The sequence below is a fragment of the Erigeron canadensis genome, chromosome 2, assembly GCF_010389155.1.
Source record: "Erigeron canadensis isolate Cc75 chromosome 2, C_canadensis_v1, whole genome shotgun sequence".
Taxonomy (NCBI): domain Eukaryota; kingdom Viridiplantae; phylum Streptophyta; class Magnoliopsida; order Asterales; family Asteraceae; genus Erigeron; species Erigeron canadensis.
Window position 1 is genome coordinate 824,449 of NC_057762.1, and position 21,279 is coordinate 845,727.

General features: G+C 36.6%; 3 protein-coding genes across 3 annotated transcripts; all 3 read left to right on the forward strand.

The window, feature by feature from the left end:
* Positions 1–1,972: 1,972 nt before the first annotated feature.
* On the forward strand, positions 1,973–12,826 carry LOC122586649 (protein PIGMENT DEFECTIVE 338, chloroplastic). The gene is made up of 10 exons (XM_043758629.1): positions 1,973–2,050; positions 2,255–2,421; positions 2,555–3,227; positions 11,211–11,285; positions 11,365–11,436; positions 11,592–11,672; positions 11,759–11,856; positions 11,951–12,076; positions 12,210–12,258; positions 12,335–12,826. Exons 1-10 carry the CDS (start codon positions 1,973–1,975, stop codon positions 12,488–12,490), a joined length of 1,575 nt encoding a protein of 524 aa, XP_043614564.1. The 3' UTR covers positions 12,491–12,826.
* Positions 12,827–14,251: 1,425 nt separating this feature from the next.
* LOC122587225 (putative ribosome biogenesis protein C8F11.04) lies at positions 14,252–15,790 on the forward strand. Its single transcript, XM_043759335.1, has one exon. The coding sequence runs from the start codon at positions 14,356–14,358 to the stop codon at positions 15,610–15,612; it is 1,257 nt and encodes a 418-aa protein (XP_043615270.1). The 5' UTR covers positions 14,252–14,355; the 3' UTR covers positions 15,613–15,790.
* Positions 15,791–18,181: 2,391 nt separating this feature from the next.
* LOC122589709 (uncharacterized acetyltransferase At3g50280-like) lies at positions 18,182–19,733 on the forward strand. The gene has a single exon (XM_043762033.1). The coding sequence runs from the start codon at positions 18,197–18,199 to the stop codon at positions 19,535–19,537; it is 1,341 nt and encodes a 446-aa protein (XP_043617968.1). The 5' UTR covers positions 18,182–18,196; the 3' UTR covers positions 19,538–19,733.
* The last annotated feature ends 1,546 nt before the right edge of the window (positions 19,734–21,279 follow it).

Sequence of the window (21,279 nt, forward strand, 5' to 3'; positions counted from 1 at the left end):
CCGACAGGACGGGTTGGTTCATTTTGTGCTCTCCCTCGCCCAAAGTTCATGGTTATAGGTGTGTGTGTGGTATGTGGATTTTTTTGAATTTTTAGTTGTGGTTTTAGAATGAGGGGGTAAAGGCATTTACAGGTGAAAAAGTTTAAATTTAAAAATTGGTCGTTACTGTTCAATCTATCCGTTATTATTCAAATTTTGTATTTATTTTTAGATTTTACATTATTTCAAAAAGGAAAAAAAAGAAAAAGGGAATGTCCTACTCCAAGACAATGCTCCAAGAAAAGGGGAATGCCTCCAATGATTGTAAAATGCCACGAGTCAGCTTGTGAGTGGTGGAAGGGCATTCCCAAAAAAAGGGGAATGCCTCCATTCCTAATAGTCTTAGGAGGCAAATTTAATTTCAGATTTGGATATTAGATGGCACCTTTCAAAAGATCGGATATTCAGATATCCAAATATCCGAAAACTTACATATGACTATTTCGACTTGGGTCTGGACTAACTTACTACTACTTTAATATGATTATTTTTAATTGGGTCAGGGCTTAGCCTAAGAAAATAAAAATCTTCAAACATATAATGGTTACATGGAGATGGAGGGGCCAGGTGGGTTTCACCCAACCTCATTAGTACCAGCATTATGTGGTCACACGATTTGAAGGCTGTTAATAACAGGTTCGATTGTTCAAATTCGCTAAAGGTAAATGGAGAAATTATATCTTGTGCTTCATGTGTTAAAATAATGACTTACCGAATATGAGTTTAATGCGATATACATTTTGAGTACCAAAATAGACATACGACCAAAAGGTTCTCACCTATTTACCTTTAATAGCGAGACCGCCTTTCATTCCTCACTTGCAGAACTCTGGAAACAACAACAATGGTATTTTCCATGCAACCACGCTTCTATCAACCTTATTTAATATTCTTTTAACCTTGTTGATATAAAATTTATAGTAAAACCATGTACGGAGGGTCAATAGACTCAATGCGAATGTTAAACACATTAAATATTGATTGATTTAATCATAGCATTGATCTAACAAAAATATTTACTATATATTGTATCGAAATTGTAAACACGAGTTTAAAACGCGTAATTACTACACCATCCGGCCAAAATTATTACCCATCTTTCCTTTGTGAATTGTCACAAAGTTACTCGTAATTGTCTACTACTAGAAATCGTAGTTGTAATTATTTGAGTGGATCATATTACCTTAATCAAGATGACTTATTTATAACGAGACGGGATGCTCACACGATGCAGCGGTGATGGTGGTAACGACAAAGGTGTGGCTGCGGCAATTGTGGCGATGATGTGCGGCGGTAAGGGTTAATATGGTTATTTAAGGATTGGAGAATCTATGTTGTAGTTTATTTTATTAGGGGTATTATAGGTATATAGGTAAAGATGTTTAAATTAGTGAATAAATAAGAAAGGTAATATGGTCATTTCAGGTTCTTAATTACTTAAAGGGGAAGGACAGTTTGCTTTATATAGTAGTATAGAAAAATGTTATTTTGCGTGTATTATCTATATCTATAATCTCCCTTATAAAACATATTGGGTTTAACACATTAAGCATTTTTTCATTATTCCTAAAATACCTCTACCTACTTAAACATAAAACTCTTATACACCCTTTTTTTCTCATTCTCTAATCATTACACACTCTTATCGACATTCGATCACCCTCCGCCGCTCTCCTTCTCCACCGCCTCCCTCGATCTCCACTACCGCTTCTCTTTTATATTATCCTCATTCCTCACCTTTAGCCATCGCAACACGCGATACTATGCTCGTTAAAAAATAAGCATAATGTATTTTTTGTTTAAACCTTTGAGGTTTTATTTTTTAAACTATAACGGTTCTTTGAGACTTAATAAACTTAATTAAAAAATTATTTAAGTTATTAAAATTATTTGTTTTTTTTAACTTAATAATAAAAAAAATAAGTACTCGTATATGGCAAATGAAGTTAGTGCATATGCATCTCTGGTTTTCTCACAGGTCTTGGGTTCGAATCTTAGGAGTGACAAGTCCGTGAGTTTTTTTTCCTGAATTATCTGTAATGGCTTATGGTCTACATCTCGTAGTCTAGAGTATGTACAAGACTTCACCATTATATAGTAAGGTGTTTTCTGATGTCGAATATCGAATTGTTAAAAAAATATAATAATAAGTCTATGGATTTAGTTATTTTCTTTAGCGAAGCCCAATGAACCCAATATCCAAACATGATTGAAGATAAGGAAGGAGGCCATACATAAGAGCAGAGCAGAGCATAAATCCATCCATTTTATCTCAAGAAGACAGGAGCAAATTGATTCGAGTTCATCATATGATAAAGTAACTTCAAAAGAGAATGTCTCTCCTTGTTCATTTTCATCATCATCCACCAATGAGCAGCAGTTGTAAGTTATTTCTTCCTTGTAATTTACAAAGTCTCATACTTTGCAAAACTCACACATTCATTTCAACCCCTAAAACCCATAAACCCTCCTCCTCTAAAGATTTAACATTTCTTACTAAATTCTCAATCTTTAGAAACACCCACCATCATGTCTTAAGTTGTTCCAACATTGATGAAATCCAAATTCAAGAAAATGATCAGATTGAAGAACTTGGATTGTTAGGCAAACCATCACCAAAACCCATTAATGTACCTCAAGTTGAACAAGTTGAAGAGTATATTAAACCCCCCGATAAAGACGACGTCTTAGAGCCATTCTATAAGTTTTTTAGAGATGGCAAGTCTTCTGCAGAAGACGAAATTAGCGATTCAGAAGATGTTAGTGTAGTGGACGATGAAGAAGAAGAAGAAGATGAGAAGGAGGTTTCTGTAGAATATTATGATCCCCAACAAGGCGATTTTGTTGTCGGTGTTGTTGTTTCGGGCAATGAGTATAAGCTTGATGTTAATATTGGTGCAGATTTATTAGCAACCATGTTGACTAAAGAAGTGCTCCCTTTGTATGATAAAGAGTTGGATTTTTTGTTGTGTGATATGGAGGAGAATGCTGCAGAGTTCATGATGAATGGGAAGATGGGAATTGTGAAAAACGAAGAGGCGTTAAGTACTGGTCCCGGGGCTGGGCAGCCAGTTGTGGAGCATGGCACAGTTTTGTTTGCTGAAGTTTTGGGTAGAACGCTTAGTGGTCGACCGTTGATTTCTACTCGGCGGTTCTTTCGCCGACTGGCTTGGCATCGAGTGAGGCAGGTTCTTTTCTCAGCTTTCTTTTCTTTGTTTTCGCCTTTTGAAGAACTTGTTGAATTCCCTTATTATATTTAAGAATTAGCTTCATGGCATACATATATATACATTTTTTTAATCCATGACTTTACTTTCTTGAAGAGTGATTAGTTTTTCGAATAGTGATAATATGTTTTTTTGTTGCAAGCAATCATAGTAAATTTGATGTTCCACTACGGAAGACCAAATTACAGGTCCATAAATCAATAACTGCTTTCCTGCAGTATAGTTTTCTAATAAGTAATATAATAGCTGATTTTAGCATTAGAAGGATTAGAATCAGTAGTTTGAGTTGGATATGAATTATAAAATTCTGTAACTAGGGATCAGGAGAATGATTAGTTTTTTGTTGAATTTGTTGTTTACACTTTATAGGATAGGATATGCAGAATTAAATTTGTATCATTGGAGATCCAATCAACCTTTCGGAAGCCTATCCGTCATACTTGGCTACTTTGTTCTCTACTAATTCGTCTTTGTTGCTGGACATGCTCAGGCCCTATGAGAGAACAACATTATCTGTTTTACACTTTTACTAGGCACCCAATTTCATGCACAGAACTGATTGGATTAATCATTGTATGTCGTAGTTTTTTCTATTATCTAGGCCTTGCTTCTGTTGGAACTTGATATTTGGTCCATGAAATAAGGCTCACATATACTAGGATTATTTTTGTTCTCTTTCAGTATGCTCGCTAGATTCTGTGCATATGAGTGTATTTTATATATGTCCCATGTTAGTTAGTTACAACTTTATAATGGCTAAAGTAAATGCTGTGAATATTGCAAGTAGATGAATTGAACAACAGAAAAATAGGTATTCACCATAGGTTAGATAGAGGATTTTTATGGGTGAACGGGGGGCGGGGGGCTAACTAGAGGATAAGCCAAGGTGTCATGAAAGGAAGTCTGTAAACCTAAGGATTATGGTGATCTGGATTTGAAATCCATTGCAGAGTGGAATGAAGTTCTGCTCACTAAGCATCTATGGAGTCTATGCAGTAGGAAACAGTCATTGTTGGTGAAATGGGCTGTGAGAATGAGATTGAAGAATGATTGTGTTTGGGTAATTAATTCTAATAGTCAAGCTTCTTGGAGTTGGAAGGGTATCTTAAAAGTTAGAGATATAATGAGAAAACACTGCATTAGAAAGATGGGAAATGGGAAATCTACATCAGAATGGAATGACATGTGGTGTAACGCGTGTCCTCTATGCAATTTGTAACAAGGAGTATGATTGCCCAATACAACAACACTGCTACGGTTGCTGAGATGATTGATAATGGAATTTGGTGATGGCCTAATGTGTGGTACAATAGTGTGAACATTCTAAAGAGAGTTGAAGCTTGATGAACAAAAGGAAGATAAAGTTGTATGGATAAATAATGAGGGGAAAGATGTCAGGTTTTCTGTAAGTAATGCGTGGCGTGATGTTAGGGAAAATGGCAGACAAGTTAATTGGTCAAGCGTTGTTTGGTTTACACAGTGCATCCCTAGTCATGCATTTATGCTATGGTTAGCCATGAAAAGGATAATTAATAGTCATGATAGGCTTGTAAAATGGTACCCTTTGAAAGAATTTAATTGTGTTTTCTGCAAAAACAAGGAGGATTATGTAAAATACTTGTTCCTTGAATGTGAGTATACGAGATGGATTTGGCAGGAGTTGCAGGGGAAAATAAATGGGAGTGGCGTGCCATCTGATTGGGAGGATTTGATTAATTGGTTTGTTGAATCAAAATGTCCTAAAAAGGTACTGAATGTGGTGCAAAGGATTACACCGGCTGCCAGTGTGTACTGGATATGGAAAGACCAAAAGAAAGAAATAGCAGGATTTTTAATCAAGTTTGTATTCTTAAGGAGAAGTTAAGTGATAAAATCAAGTAGTGTATTAAGCATAGACTATTGACTTTGAGGTTTAATAGATGCAGAGATTTAGACTAGCTAAGCAGAAACTGGGAATGGGATTAGATAGGTAGATGGGTATTTGTTGGAATCGTGGTTGCTGATAGTCATATGTATGTAACACAGAAATTATGATAGAGAAGAGAATGTTTTACACACACAAAAATAACTGCCTTCTTTATTCAGTAAAACTCCTTTTTATACAAGATTCATTCTCCTAATCTCCCGCTTAAGCTAACAACCTAACAGTCCTTTGAAAATGTTACACAACTAGTCCCTCCACTTACGATATTATTTATTAATGGCCAATTCTGGAATATTATGTAACAATACCCTCTCCTTAAACAGAATTTTGTCCTCAAAATTGGAAATCTGGAAAACGTGCTTGAATTTCTTCTGCTAATTTCCATGATGCTTCAGATAGTGGAAGACCCTCCCAATGAACTAGAAATTTGATCACAGCTTTGTTTCCTTGTTTCTCCATTTTCCTATCCACAATAGCTCTTGGTTGAAAAGAAGACTGCTTCCCCACTGGTAAAATAGTTGGTATTGTGGGAGGTCCATGAGCCTTTTTAAGCAATGAAACATGAAAAGTAGGATGTATTTGAGCTTCATCTGGTAGGTCCAACTTATAAGCTACCTTCCCAATTCTGGCCACAACTTGGAATGGTCCAAAGAATTTGGCCGATAATTTCCTATTGTTGTGTTGCTTCAATGACCTTTGCTGAAATGGATGAAGCTTAACATAAACCCAATCCCCTACCTCAAATTCTCTATCAGTTCTATGACTGTCCACCAACTGTTTCATTCGATTCCTTGCTTTTTCCAAACTTGTTTTGAGCCTCTGAATCATTAATTCTCTATCCTTATGCACCTCTTCTACAACTGCAATTGCAGTGTCTCCTGGAATGTAAGGAATGTGCAGATGCGGTTTGATTCCAAATAAAGCTTCATAAGGACTCATATTGATAGTTGAGTGCCATGTAATGTTGTACCACCATTGTGCCAATGGAATCCATTTTACCCATGTTAGAGGGGTGTCCATGCACATTGCTCGCAAGTATGATTCCAAACATCTATTAAGGACCTCAGTCTGCCCATCAGATTGTGGGTGGTAGGCTGAAGACATTGCCAAATTGATCCCTTGTAGTTTCATAAAGTCTCTCCAGAAGTTACTCAAAAATAGGGGATCCCTGTCAGATACAATTGTGTTGGGACACCCATGTATTTTGAATACATTGTCCATGAAAACTTGAGCTACTTGTGCAGCAGTGAATGGATGGCTTAGTAACAAAAAATGGCCATATTTTGTAAGTCTATCTACCACCACCAAAACTGTGTCTTTACCCTGTACCCTTGGCAGACCAGAAATGAAATCCATGGAGATGTCTGTAAAAATGGATTGAGGAATAGGCAATGGTTGTAATAATCCTGGAGTAGCCACAGTTTCATATTTAGCTCTCTGACATGTAGTGCATTCCTTCACAAACTTATAAACATCTTTGGTACATCCCTTCCAGTAGAAGAACTCCTGGATTTTCTTCAAAGTTGGTAATGCTCCTGAATGACCCCCAATATGTGATGAATGATATAAAGAAATAATATCATTTCTTAAAGTAGCATCTTTTGCAATGATAATTTTGCCTTTCCTTTTTAAAGCCTGCCCATTCCATGTTTTATTTGGTGCAATGTGACCCATACTCAACTTCTGAATGAGAGTCTTAGTATCTTCATCTTGAGTCCAAGCAGTCTGGATTCTCTCCCACAAAAGTGCATCTATTGAGCTAATTCCCAATTCAAAAATAGCCATTCCCTGCACCCTTGACAATGCATCTGCCACTAAATTCTCAGACCCTTTCTTATAACTGATCTCATAGTCATAACCCATTAGCTTTGAAAGCCATTTTTGTTGTAGAGGTGTTACAACTTTTTGATCTAAAAGATATTTTAGACTGATGATCTGTTTTAATCACAAAATGATTTGCAGCCAAGTAGTGGTGCCATTGTTTGACTGCCAAAATTATTGCCAAAAGCTCTTTTTCATACACTGACCAATTTTGTTGTCTGGGTGATAATGCTTTGCTAATAAAAGCAATTGGGTGTCCCTCCTGCATCAAAACAACACCCATCCCCTTCCCTGAAGCATTAGTTTCAACAATGAATGTTTTGGCAAAATCAGGTAGCTTGAGGACTGGTGGGGATAATAATACTTGTTTAAGCTGATCAAATGCTTGCTGACTATCTGGTGTCCACTGAAATCCTTCTTTCCTAAGTAATTCAGTCAATGGTTTGGCCAAAATTCCAAAACCCCTAATAAATCTCCTATAATAGCCTGCCAAGCCCAAAAAACCCCTCAGTTGTTCCACATTCTCAGGAATTGGCCACTCTTGTATGGCTTTCAGCTTATTTGGATCAGTAGACACTCCTTCTTGAGTAATTATGTGACCCAGATACTCAATTTTATTTGCTGCAAAAGCACATTTAGATTTATTTGCCTTCAATGAGTTGCTTCTCATTAGCTCCAATACACACTCCAAATCACTTAAATGTTGTTTCTAGTTAGAGCTATAGACTAAAATATCATCAAAAAAGACTAAAACACATTTCCTTAAAAGAGATTGAAATGTGGTATTCATTAATGCTTGGAAAGTGGCTGGTGCATTTGTAAGGCCAAAGGGTAACACTAAGAACTCAAAATGTCCTCCATGCGTCTTGAATGCAGTCTTATAAATGTCAGGTTCATATATGCGTACCTAATGATATCCAGATCTCAAATCCAACTTGGAAAAAATTGTGGCTCCCTGCAACTCATCCAACAATTCCTCTATAAGAGGGATGGGATAAACATCTTTTATTGTAACTTCATTCAGGCGTCTATAATCAACACACATTCGCCATGAACCATCCTTCTTCTTAACTAATACCACTGGTGCTGCAAATGGACTTTGGCTGTGTCTAATAACCCCAAAATCCAATAACTCTTTAGTCATTGTTTCTATTACATCTTTTTGGGCTTTTGGGTATCTGTATGGTTTGAGGTTCAAGTTTGTGGCATCATTTTTGAGGTTTATTCTGTGATCACAAGGTCTCGCAGGTGGTAAACCAGTTGAAACTTCAAAGATATCCTCAAAATTCTGCAATAATACCTCTAACTCTTGATTTCCTTGGCAACCTTTCAATAAAGGGTGATGCATAGTGGTAGGTTCAGAAGTTGTCTGAAGAGATAATAGTTCAGCCTGAACTAGTTATTTTCCATGTCCAATCATCGAATTCATTTTCTCCATTGAGCACACACTAACCTTATGCTGTTGTACACCTTCAAGCTCGAAATTCTTCACAAAGTGATACCTTGTTAAGAAGCCTATCAAATTCATCACAATAATCTTCCAACTCACCAGTTTGAGTCAAAGCTTTCAAAGCACCCATTGCGTCTTCCATTGCTGCAGTAGAGAACCTTGCAACTGCAGATCTTGAGTATTCTTCCCACTGAATTGCATCCATTTCTTTTCCACTGGATTTAATGTACCCCTGATGCCATGAAAGTGCCCTGCCATACATGTGTATCGCTGCATATCGAACTTTCCTATCCGCAGGTGTATCATCAATTACAAAAAAATGCTCACACTTGTATAACCACCCCTCTACATCATCACCCTCAAATCTTGGAAAATCCAATTTCGCCAAATGGTTATTGCTAAATCTTTCGCCTTCTGACCGCACTACCAATGATCTTTGTTTTTCCATGGCTGCCATTTGCGTTAGAAGTGTTTGAACAGTTGACCTCAATGAATTCATCTCTCAATGAATTCATCTCGTTTTGAGTTGTATAAACTTCTTTAGTTAATCTTTCATTATCTTTTGTTAATTTTTCCATTTCTTGAGTTTGATTTCTGGTTCCCATGGTTTAAATCTGTGGGATTTGTAGGTGAAATCACTCACCGGAAAACAGAGCTCGCCGGAATCGGAAACCGCCGAGAGAATCGGTGGCTCTGATACCAATTTGTTACACAGAAATTATGATAAAGAAGAGAATGTTTTACACACACAAAAATAACTGCCTTCTTTATTCAGTAAAACTCCTTTTTATACAAGATTCATTCTCCTAATCTCCCACTTAAGCTAACAACCTAAGAGTCATTTGAAAATGTTACACAACTAGTCCCTCCACTTACGATATTATTTATTAATGGCTAATTCTGGAATATTATGTAACAATGTAGTACAAATGTGCAGAGGGAAATTGGGTCGGATGGGTTGTTAGTATGGCTGGGTCAGTTATCGAAAATGAGTTGAAGGCTGTGGATTATGGGATAAGGATTAGTTGCATTTAGAAACTGAAGTCGAGTTAATAGCCTTGGAATGTTTTTCTTTTGTATAGTTTGATTTTGTTGTGTGAATTAGATGTATATTGCCAGCTAGTAAGTGCTTGGAATTGTCAAGCACTGATATTTTGTAAAAAGTTTTGTAATTTATTTGATTCGTAATAAAATATGTGAGGTGCTGCCCTCATTTAAAAGAAAAAGAAACAAAATAGGCTTTTGAACTCACAAACCAAAAAAGTGTATGGAGAGTCAAGGTAAGGAGTCCTTGTAAACTTAGGTGATGTTTGGTTAGTATGTAGGAATCATTTTGGCTATAGGTTTGATAACATGGTGGAATGGAAATGGGTATTGACGATCCCTATTTAAGCAAGTATCAAACCAAACAACCCAAACACCAACTCAACCCTATTTACTTAGAGCAGAACGCTTGCAGTTTCCTTCCAATGGAGCAAGAAGCACTTTAACTTGCACATATTGCTTGCAACAGTACATGACTAACTTTGCCGGAAAGGAGAATTAGGGTTCATGCTTTTCATGAGTTGCTTATCGATAAGATGTTATCTTGTGCTGAGCTGATAGGCTTCAGACTGGAATGAGGCTTGCCTTTGGTGAACCACTGGGTGTGTGTGCTTGTGTAAGCATCAGTCAAGCTCTTATGTCTGCTCAATGCAAAGATGGTAACCGTTAGCATGCCCAGGAGGCTCTTTGTTATGCTAAGTTCAAGTTCCCGGGTTGTCAAAGGATTATTAAGTTCAGCTGTACTGTATCATGAATGATGGTAGTATTAAGGCCAAGCTTCTTGGATGCCGATGAACCTCTTGCAAATCATAAGCCTGGAAAAGCTTTCTTAGACATTGTTGTTCAAGAGAACTCTGTTCATGAATAACATCCCAGCAGCAAACAGTCTAGTTAAAGTTCAGTCAGAAAGCCGTTCCCTTTATTTTGATCTCTAGAAGTTCTGCAACAACATACCATTTTGACCGAGATACATGTCCAAATTAATACATAGAAGAATCTGAGCGACTATACTACTAATGCCACCTATGACTAACACTATAACATAATTACCATCATTCCATTACATGTAAAGGTAAGTATTGCAATAACCTTTAAGGTTTCATATAATTAAGTTTTAAAGTAATGGGGGCATAGCCTTCGAGCAGCCATAAGGTTGTGGGTTCAAGTCCCATGCAAATTTGTGGATTATGTGTGGATGTAGTATTGACTTGCCTTTCATAAAAAGAAAAAACAAGAAAGATTTTTACTTTGTCCTGGGAATTTCACGAATCTGAGTTACAGAAACAATCTCTTTGCAGAATGCATAGATTTCTTCTGTCTGCAACCCTTACAAAGTGTTGTTGTATCATGATTGCTCTTGTTTTAAATTGAAAAATAGGACATTTAGTGAAAATGCATTTTTTTTTTGTAATAGATAACTTTTTGTGGTGGAAGGAATGCATGCCAATAGTCCACTTTGACCTATGGCATCGCCTTGGTTCTTGATGATTGTGTTTCATGTTTCCATTTAGTTAATTCAGTTCTTTGAATTGAAATGAATCATAGAAGAAAAAATGTTGTCATATCAAGTGATAACTGGACCTCTTTCTGAAATCATAGCAATTAGGACTCAAGGTTTCATTTCATAGTCAAAACTTGTCTGTGCATTTTCTTTCATTCATGGTTATATATGTATTCAGTAACATTATGATTACATTTCTTACAGATTAAACAATTTAATGAACCTATAGAGGTGAAAGTCACAGAGTGGAATACGGGTGGTCTCCTTACAAGAATCGAGGTTTGGCTCTATTTGTTTGTAATCTCTCAATGATATGCAAATTATATGCATTATTTAGCTTAACATTTGGCTTTTGCAGGGATTACGAGCTTTTCTTCCTAAAGTTGAACTTGTTAACCGTGTTAATAACTTCACCGAGCTAAAAGAAAATGTAAGGCGATACACATTATAACTATATCTTAAATAATAAATTCTAACACTCTTTTACTCCTTTTTGTTACAATAAGTATTTTGAAACTTTGATATTGCTTATTAGTTGGATTTTCAATGTTGGATGATTACTCGTGATATTTCTTGATGAATTAGGTTGGACGTCGAATGTATGTTCAAATTACCCGAATAAGTGAGGATACGAATGACTTGATTCTTAGTCAAAAGGATGCTTGGGTTTGTCATCCATTTATCATCATAGGTTTTTTGATACTATTTTAATACTTGTTCCTTAAATACTTATAATATGGTAACGCTTACAGAATGCGATACACCTTAAGGAGGGAACTCTTTTGGAAGGAACAGTAAGGAAAATCTTTCCTTATGGTGCTCAGATAAGGATCGGCGAAACTAACCGTAGGTGAGAGAATGTATGATATCATCAAAGGATTTGTACTTTTTTGTTGCTTTCTGTTTATATTTGTATTATTAATAAATCTCACAAAAAATTTCAGTGGATTGTTGCATATCTCGAATATCACTCGAGGAGAACTTGTTTCAGTCAGTGATGTGCTAGCCCTCGATGAAAAGGTCAAAGTTTTGGTTGTGAAGTCAATGTTCCCTGACAAAATCTCTCTCAGGTAAAGAGATGAAACAATGACTTTTTGCATGTTCAACATATCTTTTCACTAAAGAATATGTAGATTATTTACTTATTTCGTTTTTAAGTTGAAAGTCTGGCATCTGAGTAAATCTTGTTATTATGGCAAACAGTACCGCAGAGCTTGAGAGTGAACCCGGTTTGTTCTTAAGAAACAAGGAGGTAGTGTTTACCTTTTGGGTTTGACAAAAATGCGCCTATAAATTATATGTAGTGACGTGTTTTTCCATTATGGCAGAAAGTGTATTTGGAAGCTGCAGAAATGGCGAAGAAGTATAAGCAGAAGTTGCCAGCCATTTCAACCACTCGAAAGTTAGAGCACCTTCCATCAGATGCCCTGCTATTTACTGATGAAGAAAGTATGTATGCAAATTGGAAATGGTTCAAGTTTTAACAAGATGAACCAAAATAACCATGTTACTCTTCTACCTAATACCTTGTGGCTTCCTCATAGCTGATGTACAAAGAGAAAACAACATTTTAATGGCTTTTTGGAATTAGGTGATCAAGTTAATATGGTGTCGTATCTAGGATCAAATTTGACCCTTTTAGAGAAAGTCAAAGTGTTGCGGCTTGATGGATGGATGGATGGTGTCATGATTAAGTTGTGATCTTTGTCCTAATGTTGATTGTATATGTTAATTGCTTTTCGTTCCGGCTTTAAGATGAAAGCAGAGATTGTGTTGTTTGTAGTGTAATTGAGGATTATCACAAAGGTATACATTTCAAATTGTTGTCTTATAGTTTTGATTTTTGAATAGCAATAGTAATGTACTTATGTTATGTTCCTCAATAACATGAATTGCAATTCGGATCAACATTTTGTGAATGAAATCTGATGACATCGAATAAAAATTGACTGTAGGAGGGCTTTCATATTAAAATAGGTTATGTTCAAGAAAGTAATCTACCTTAAATTTAAAATTTTAAAAATGTTCAGATGGTTTTTTTTATAGTTAGTAAAGCCTTCCCGTCTTATTCCAATCTATTTTTTTTATAGCTATCAATCAATGTTTCCCAACCCAGACAAATATAGTGACCATTATCAATGATAAAAATACAAGACATTTTATCAAACACTGAAAAGAATGATCTAATGTTTAGACAATCGAAGTCAAGTGCAAGAGCATCGAGGAACAGTTCCTCCTTTGTACATACCCCCCGATGGAGGCGTTGACCGGATGGGCCTTCTTGAGATATAAGTGCATAACTTCGGGCGCCTTGCTGACCACCAAAGGTGCAACTGTGTCTTTGTTCTTTCAGAAGAACGAGATGTAAAAAGGATCATAGATATCTTGCTCAGTTTCTTTTGTGTAACAATCTAATAACGACAAACCATTTTCAATAAATTTAATATTATACGCTGCCGTGTTGACATTAGAGTGTAGAGCTCTCTTTAACAGAGCATCGGCTATGGCAAGGTATTTCTGAGTACCCGTATTTTGTATCTCTGGCCAAGTTGGGTGGCAAATATGATTAAGTTTAAATTTATAAGGTCAAGATCTTGAACTTTTGGGCTAAAAGCCCACATGAACTTTACAAAGCCTTAATCAAAGTCCAACATGGTTCTGTTAAGTTTGGTGATTGTGATGGCGGTTGTATGCATAAGTGTTTTTTTTTTTTTTTTTTTAAATAGATGAGTATATATATAGCAACAAAAATAGATGTGTGGCCAGCAATATATGTAAATTTTCAAGAATTTAAAAGAATGAAATCAAAAACATTACCAATGGATGGTTTAATAAATATTACTATTGTTCATACTTATTAAGCCCATTAGCCTCTTTTGGTACTAAAAGAAAGTTAGGCATGTGTAAATGAAGCTAGCTCAATTGGTAGATGCATCTTCGGTTTTTCCTTGAATCATATGTAACGACTTATGGTCTACATCTCACAGTCTAGTGTACATGCAGAACTTTACCATTATACGGTGAATTGTTCCCTGATGTCAAATAACGACTAACTGTTGCCCAGTATTATTTGATTATTTCCCAAAATCATCAAAAAAAAAAAAAAAAAAAAAAGATAGGAAAAAAAACTATAACCCATAGCAGGAAATGGGAGTCGAACCTGTTACATCAGTTTAAGAAGCAGCAGCAATTTTGTTATATTATCGTAATATCCGATATATATTTATTTTTTGGAGAAATACTTTTTCATATCGTTGTCCCTTTCTAAAACCCTACTACTGGTGTTTTTCTTCTTCTTATACAGCCGCTATTATATCACTAAAACCCTAATAATAATATCAAGAATTGAATGGCCGCTGCTAAGATGATGATTCCGGCCACCACCACGGAAGCAGCAATCGATTCTCTCCTAAAATGGAAGAAGAAGAGAGAATCCGATTCAGGAAAGGCACAGCTTTTACCCGAAGACGATTCCATTTACCTCATCCTCACCCTCCAAAAAATCCCCTCTCAAAAAAGAGTCAACCCTAACAAACTCCCTCTCCCACACCCCTTATATCCACCATCATCCGCCGCCGAAATCTGTCTCATCATCGATGACAGACCCTCCTCCAATCTCACCTCCAAATCCGCCAAACAGAAGATCAGAGATGAAGCCATCCCTGTCACCAAAGTCATCAAGCTCTCTAAGCTCAAAACCGACTACAAACCTTTTGAGTCCAAGAGAAAGCTTTGTGATTCCTATGACCTTTTCTTTGCTGACAAAAGGGTTATACCCCTTTTGCCTAAGCTTTTGGGGAAACAGTTTTTCAAGAAAAAGAAGCTGCCTTTAGGTGTTGATTTGACTCACAACAACTGGAAAGAGCAGATTGAAAGGGGATGTTCTTCTGGGCTTTTGTTTTTTAGGACTGGGACTTGTTGTGTCATTCGAGTTGCAAAGGTTTCAATGGAAAGAGACCAGATTGTTGAGAATGTGAGTGCTGCTGTTGAAGGAGCTATTGAGTTAGTTCCCAAGAAACTGTTGGGGGTGAGGTCTCTTCATTTGAAGTTTTCGGATTCGGTTTCTTTGCCTTTGTATCAGTCTTTGCCTGATATTAAGTTGAGGATTGAAGGGGCGGTTAAAGATCAACAAGTAGCAGGGATGGAAGTTGGGTCGAACAAAAAGTCGAAAAAGGCTAGGATTCATCAAGTTGCTACTGATGTTTTGGATGAAGTCGAAAACGGTGATTCGAGTTTGGTTGAAGAGAAACCGAGTGAGAAAACAAAAGATGATTTAGATGATGGTGGTTCTGGTAAGAAGAAAAGGAAGGGGAATGTAGTTGAAGTGGAAAATAAGAAAAAGTCAAAGAAGGTTGTTGAGGTTAATCATGATTTAGATGTAGAGCAAGTTGAGAACAATGAACCCGAAAGTGTTGAAGAAGCCAAAGTGGGAAAGAAGAGTGTTAAAGATAAGAAAAGGAAAGGGAATGTAGTTGAAGAAGACAATGTTAAAACAAAATCGAGTGAAAAAAAACCAAAGAAGAAGGGTGAGAAACAGATTGGAGACTCAACCGCCAAGAAAGAAAAGAGGAAAGGAAGGTCAGTTTCCAGAGTTTCAGGTTTCTAAAGTCTTGATCAGTTGAACTTGAAGCAAGCTAATTACATCCATAGCTTTAAGATATGCATTTTTGTTATGTTAAATTTTGGTTTATGTAGTTCTTTTTGTGGTTTTGGTACTAATGCAATGTTTCATATAATGAGGAGATGTTAGTTTGGGAATTTGCAATGGACAAGATTGATTATTATTTCGAGTTGTCTTTTATAGCTATTCAAGGTGTTTTACAATTACATTTGCTATATACTTTGACCAGGTTAATAGCTTCATATGAAGTTATGAATATAGAGGTATCTATGTTTTTTGAAGAAGTTGATAAATTACCTTCTTTATTGACGGAATATGGAATGAATAGTATATATACAAGTATACAACATTTAGCAAATATCAAACAGACTTGAATTTGGCTCTGCTATTTTTTTTTATTTTTTTTTGTTTCTGTGTTTTTGTTTTCTTAGGTCTAACTGGGTTGTATGTCACAACCAAATTAAGGGTTAGTGTAAGGCGGTTCCAAGTGTTGGCATGGGGGGTTATATCCCACAATAGTAGTAGCAGTACCAGGACCAATGTATTGCTCCTTTACAAAATCTTTGTTATATTATATGAATGAAAGAGTTATTGTTAATTAATACTTATTTCACTTGCTTATCAATGCCCATGTTTCAATATTTCTTACAACGGTTGCTTTTGTTCAACTGCTTGGCTGTTAGTTATCATAGACTTTCTTAAATCACCATCTTGCTTTCAAACTATATCTGATTGTTTAATCGAATGATTCATCTTTTGATCCATCTTTATTGTTATCATATTTCTGATTAAATTTCCGCTCACTGAATGATTGATTTGTTATCATACTGTTATCATCCATCTTTATTATTATCTCCTCACATTAGCAGTAGCAGTAGCAGTACCATGTTTCTGTTACTTTGTTTGAAGAAGAAATTAAGATCATGCCAAAGATGATAGAGGCTTTGCAATGCTGATATGTTGGATGATGTTTTTCGTCACTTGATTTGTTTTTGTATTAGTGTTGTGGGTTCGTTGAATAACAAACAATAATGCAGCCAATATCAGAATTCAACAGAAAGCGCCTGTGTAAGTTGTTTAGATGAAACAGCAGCTTCTCTTTTGTAAACGTGACTTATACAGGCCATCAGATGCAGCGTCAGTCGTGCGAGCTTTCCTTGATATTAAATGCAGCTTCCAAGGTACGTGCAGCTGGGGAATAGCATTCACCGTCGGCGTGTTTGTCTTTGTGAATCCACAAATGCCAGATATCAAAACGCTCTTAACCTGGTAATCCTTCTCGTTTTTATTGCCTCAATATATGTGTGTTATTGTATAATTTGCATTAGTTGACCTAGTGTACTGCATGAAGTTTTAATATATGCAGTAAGCTCCTCTGTCGGAGTTTCTTTGCAACACAGTTACACATTAAGCTAAAAGTAAACCTCTGTCGGCGCACTCAATACTGTAGGTGGCCTAGGCGAGATGCGCAAAAAAAGCGCGAGACTGAGAGAAAAAAAAACCCACTTTAAGTAAAACAAAGCAAATGCCATTATTCAATTAATATTCACAAATATTTTTAATTATCTGGTATTAATGATATGTTTATTAGAGTTAAAATGGACTAAATTGTAAATTAAAAAAGTATAGGTTCATGGGCTTTATTGTAGTATTAGATTAACAGCCCATTTACCCTAACCTATTATACACACACACACAAAAAAAAAAGAAAAGAAAGCGTCAGGAAAAACAACAGTACTACTTCTTTCTTTCTATCACTTTGGGGTTTTTGTACGCCTCCACAGTTCCATATCCATCTGTCAAATCAACAAGTAAGTATCCCCTCCTATACTTCATCATCTTATCTCTACATCTTCTCCTCTTGATGTCTGGATTCCTTCATCTCCGGCCACAACATGCGTCTTTCAGACCCATTTACCATTTAAGTTAAAATTGATTCCCTAAAATCTCGCTTAAACTTATGGGCCTTGGGCTTAGGGCTGAGAACTGAAAATCTGCTGCGCCTTGGGCCTAGGCGCACAATGCGATCGCTTTTTATAAACGATTTGAAGTTTAGTTGATATTTATTTAGATGATTAATTAGTAGAATTTGTGGTAACTGTGATGTTTTTTTTGATGATTCATGTCACTGGAATTTGATGTTTATATTATATTTGGATTGGATGATTCTAATTTGGATTAGCTAGTGTGAAATTTGACTCACTGCTAAATTTTGAACAAACTTGTATTTGCATCTTATAGTTCAGATAGAATGATCGACCTCATCTAATTTTGATATCCAGTTTTCTTCTGTATATGCTTTGATAATCTGAATTTGCTCTGATAAATTGCATCATCTGCTTCTTTTGTATTTTTATATATATATTAGTTTCCTCCTGTAATAAGAGGTCAAATGAAGGTGCCTTAGTATACATTGCAAATAATTAAGAGAATTATTTTGTCCCAACGTTGTGTGCGAAAAGTGCTTGTTCTAGTTTAGTTGTTTGTTGGCATTCATTTCATTTCAGTTGTTCTAATTAAAATTCTGTAATTACTTGATTGGTTTTTGGACAGAAAGAAAGCCACCTCCATGGAGTCTGCAAGTTTGAAAATGATATCAGATTGCTTCATCAAACCAAAATTCGTATCAGAAGAAGCTAAAAAACCAACTTACATGGCCCCATGGGATCTCGCCATGCTCAACCTAACTTACATTCAAAAGGGTCTCCTCTACTCCTTGCCCCCCGAAAACAAAAAAGACTTCTCCACGGCCGACTTCGTGCACCGCCTCAAAGACTCCCTTTCTGACACACTCACTCATTTCCACCCACTCGCCGGCCGTTTAGCCACCATAAAACAAACAAACCCGCCTTCTGTGGTCATCTTCATCAACCCGGAGAACAGTCCGGGAGCAAGATTCATACATGCCTCGGTCAACTTGACGATTGATGATCTTCTTACACCCACTGATGTTCCGCTGATCGTGGAATCGTTTTTCGATCATCACAAGACTATCGGTCACGATGGGCACCAGAAGTCGTTGGTGTCGATTCAAGTCACGGAACTTGTTGATGGAATCTTTGTCGGTTGTTCAATGAACCACACTGTGGCTGATGGAATTTCCTTCTGGCATTTTTTCAACTCGTTATCGCAAGTGTTCCAGTCCAAACCGATCGAACCTCCGGTTCTCAAGCGATGGGTTCCAGAAGGATGCGACCCGATCATTACCCTTCCCTTCGCCCATGAAGATGAATACGTCAACAGACCAAATCCGCCATTGGTACGACAGCGAATCTTCCATATTAGTTCAAATGCTATGGCTAAACTCAAAGCAAAAGTGAACTCAGAATGCAACACCACAAGGATATCCACTTTACAGACGCTCTTGGCAGTGATATGGCGGTGCGTGATCCGAGCCAGGCGGTTTCCGTCTGAAAAAGAAACCACTTGCAAATTGCCGGTGAACGTCAGAAGCAGAATGTCACCACCTTTGCCAGAACAGTACTTCGGTGTTGCGGTTCAAAGCGTCGGAATAAAAACAACCGTCGGGGAACTTCTGGATCACAGTATCGGGTGGGCGGCGATGCAGTTGCACCAGTTGGTGGCTAACCATGGTGATAAACAGATCCGTGAGTATGTGGATTCGTGGGTGAAGAAGCCAATTGTGCGTAAAATGGACGTGATTTATGATGGTGTTGGTGTAAATATGTCGAGTTCACCAAAGTCTGAAATGTACGGTGTTGAATTTGGGTTGGGGAAAGGAGTGGCGGTGTTGTGCGGGAATGCGATGAAGTTTGACGCCAAGGTCTCATTGAATGCCGGACGGCCACGCGATGGTGAAGGACTTATGGATCTGGATCTCTCCCTACTACCGGAAACCATGGCGCTTTTTGAAACTGACCAAGAGTTTATGAGTCTTGTGCAGCTCTAATTTATGTTCTTCCTACTTGCGATTTCCTTCCTTATTTTCAAGTAAGTTTGTTTTGGATTAAAAAAAGAGTTAAAGATGTTAAATTTCATTGTGATTGATTATGAATAATACTTTGTTATAATAATAGGAATTTTGGGGATTTTACCAAAATGTTATATACCAAAAGTTTATGCAATGAAGTCTGATATTTACCGTATGAAGATTTTTTTTTTTGAAAGTTATTTACCGTATGTAGATTTTTTTTTGATGGAAAAGTAAACTTTATGTTCTCTTATGCTTTGTACGATACCTATACCGTAAAAACCCAAACGACTTAATGTCTTCAATGGTTTTAGCGACATTCCCAGTTCCATTAGCAACATACCGTATGTAGATAGTTTGTTACAAATGATGTATAAAAATTAGGGCTAATTGGCTGGAAAGTGCTCTAACTTTGACACTTTTGTTTTTTGGGGGGCTCCAACAAAAAAAAGTTCTATTTGAGGGATTGAAACCGGCTAAAATCACTTTTGTAGGGCCACGATCAGTTTTTGCTTACGTGTACTGTAACTATCCGGTTTATTCAATATTTTATTATTATTTATGCCATGTCATTTTCCCTTTATTTTATTTTGATAAAACCTGATATTCTCCTTATATAAACACACACACATAACCCTAAATTACACAACTTATTTTCCCCCAAGTTAATACAAACCCTAATTACAAAATTCATGTCGAGCTCATCAACCAATCGAAGAAGCATAGGCAGGGGAAACGTCGATATATGTGAATGTGGTTTTCATGTAACCCCTCGTACGTCTTGGACTCGAAAAAACCCTGGTAGAAGGTTTCTAAGTTGTCCAGTTATGGTAAGTATTTGTCAATTCGATAGCGGGTAATGAAATTCACATTTTAATTCGTGTCTTCATCGATAGGATGAGAGGAGGAAGTGTAAAATGTATCGTTTTTTGGATGAACAACACCCGAGCGAGTATTACAAAGAGTTGGTGTTCGATTTGCATTGTGAGGTTGAAGGACTGAGAACAAGATCGAATTTTGAAGAACTTCCAGATTCAAGGGTCGAAAGATCGAAGTTAAATGAAGATAACCATATGGCTAAGGCCAAAATGCATGTGTATGAAAGGATGTTAATTTGCTTGTTAGTGGTTGTGATTGTATTGTGTTTTTTGTTAGGCATATTGGTTCAATATTAATGTAGTTGGATTTGCTTGTGTATGAAAGGCATATTGGATTTTTTGTTAGGCATATTGGTCTAAAATGAAGTCATCTCATTTTGCAGACATGCTCTATTTTGTGTATTTTTACATATTTATGCTTGTCATTGTGTGTGTTGTACGCACCAGAATACTCACACATACTAGTAATGAATCAAAATGAAAGTGTATAAACAAGTAAATAAGACCAAAAGATTTCATCTTCATTCCCCACAAAATTGGGCATCACTTTGTACAAACTAGTAGCAACAGATAAGGTCTTAGCAACATACATAAAACATAGGTTTCATCAGTCTAAACATAAAAGATAGGTTTTTTGCAACATACATTAAAGAAAGTAAATGAAACAAACTACTCAAGTTCCAAAGCATTGTTTTTTGACTCTCCAGGCCCTTGAATATTCATTGCCAGTTTCCTTTTGAGAATTCTCTCACTTGGGTTCCTCTTTGGCAGCTTAGTGGGAGTTGAGTTCTTGGGTGTTGCTTGTTTGGGAGCTGATTTGTTGGCTATTGACTTTGTAGGACT

What these genes read in the sequence shown, in the direction of transcription:
- LOC122586649 (XM_043758629.1), top strand. Translation starts at nt 1,973, where the DNA reads ATGGCAAATGAAGTTAGTGCATATGCATCTCTGGTTTTCTCACAGGTC. An exon ending in ATCTTAGGAGTGACAAGTCC is followed by an intron (nt 2,051 to 2,254) that starts GTGAGTTTTTTT and finishes ACATGATTGAAG; the next exon opens with ATAAGGAAGGAGGCCATACA. An exon ending in GTCTCCTTACAAGAATCGAG is followed by an intron (nt 11,286 to 11,364) that starts GTTTGGCTCTAT and finishes TGGCTTTTGCAG; the next exon opens with GGATTACGAGCTTTTCTTCC.
- LOC122587225 (XM_043759335.1), top strand. Translation starts at nt 14,356, where the DNA reads ATGGCCGCTGCTAAGATGATGATTCCGGCCACCACCACGGAAGCAGCA.
- LOC122589709 (XM_043762033.1), top strand. Translation starts at nt 18,197, where the DNA reads ATGGAGTCTGCAAGTTTGAAAATGATATCAGATTGCTTCATCAAACCA.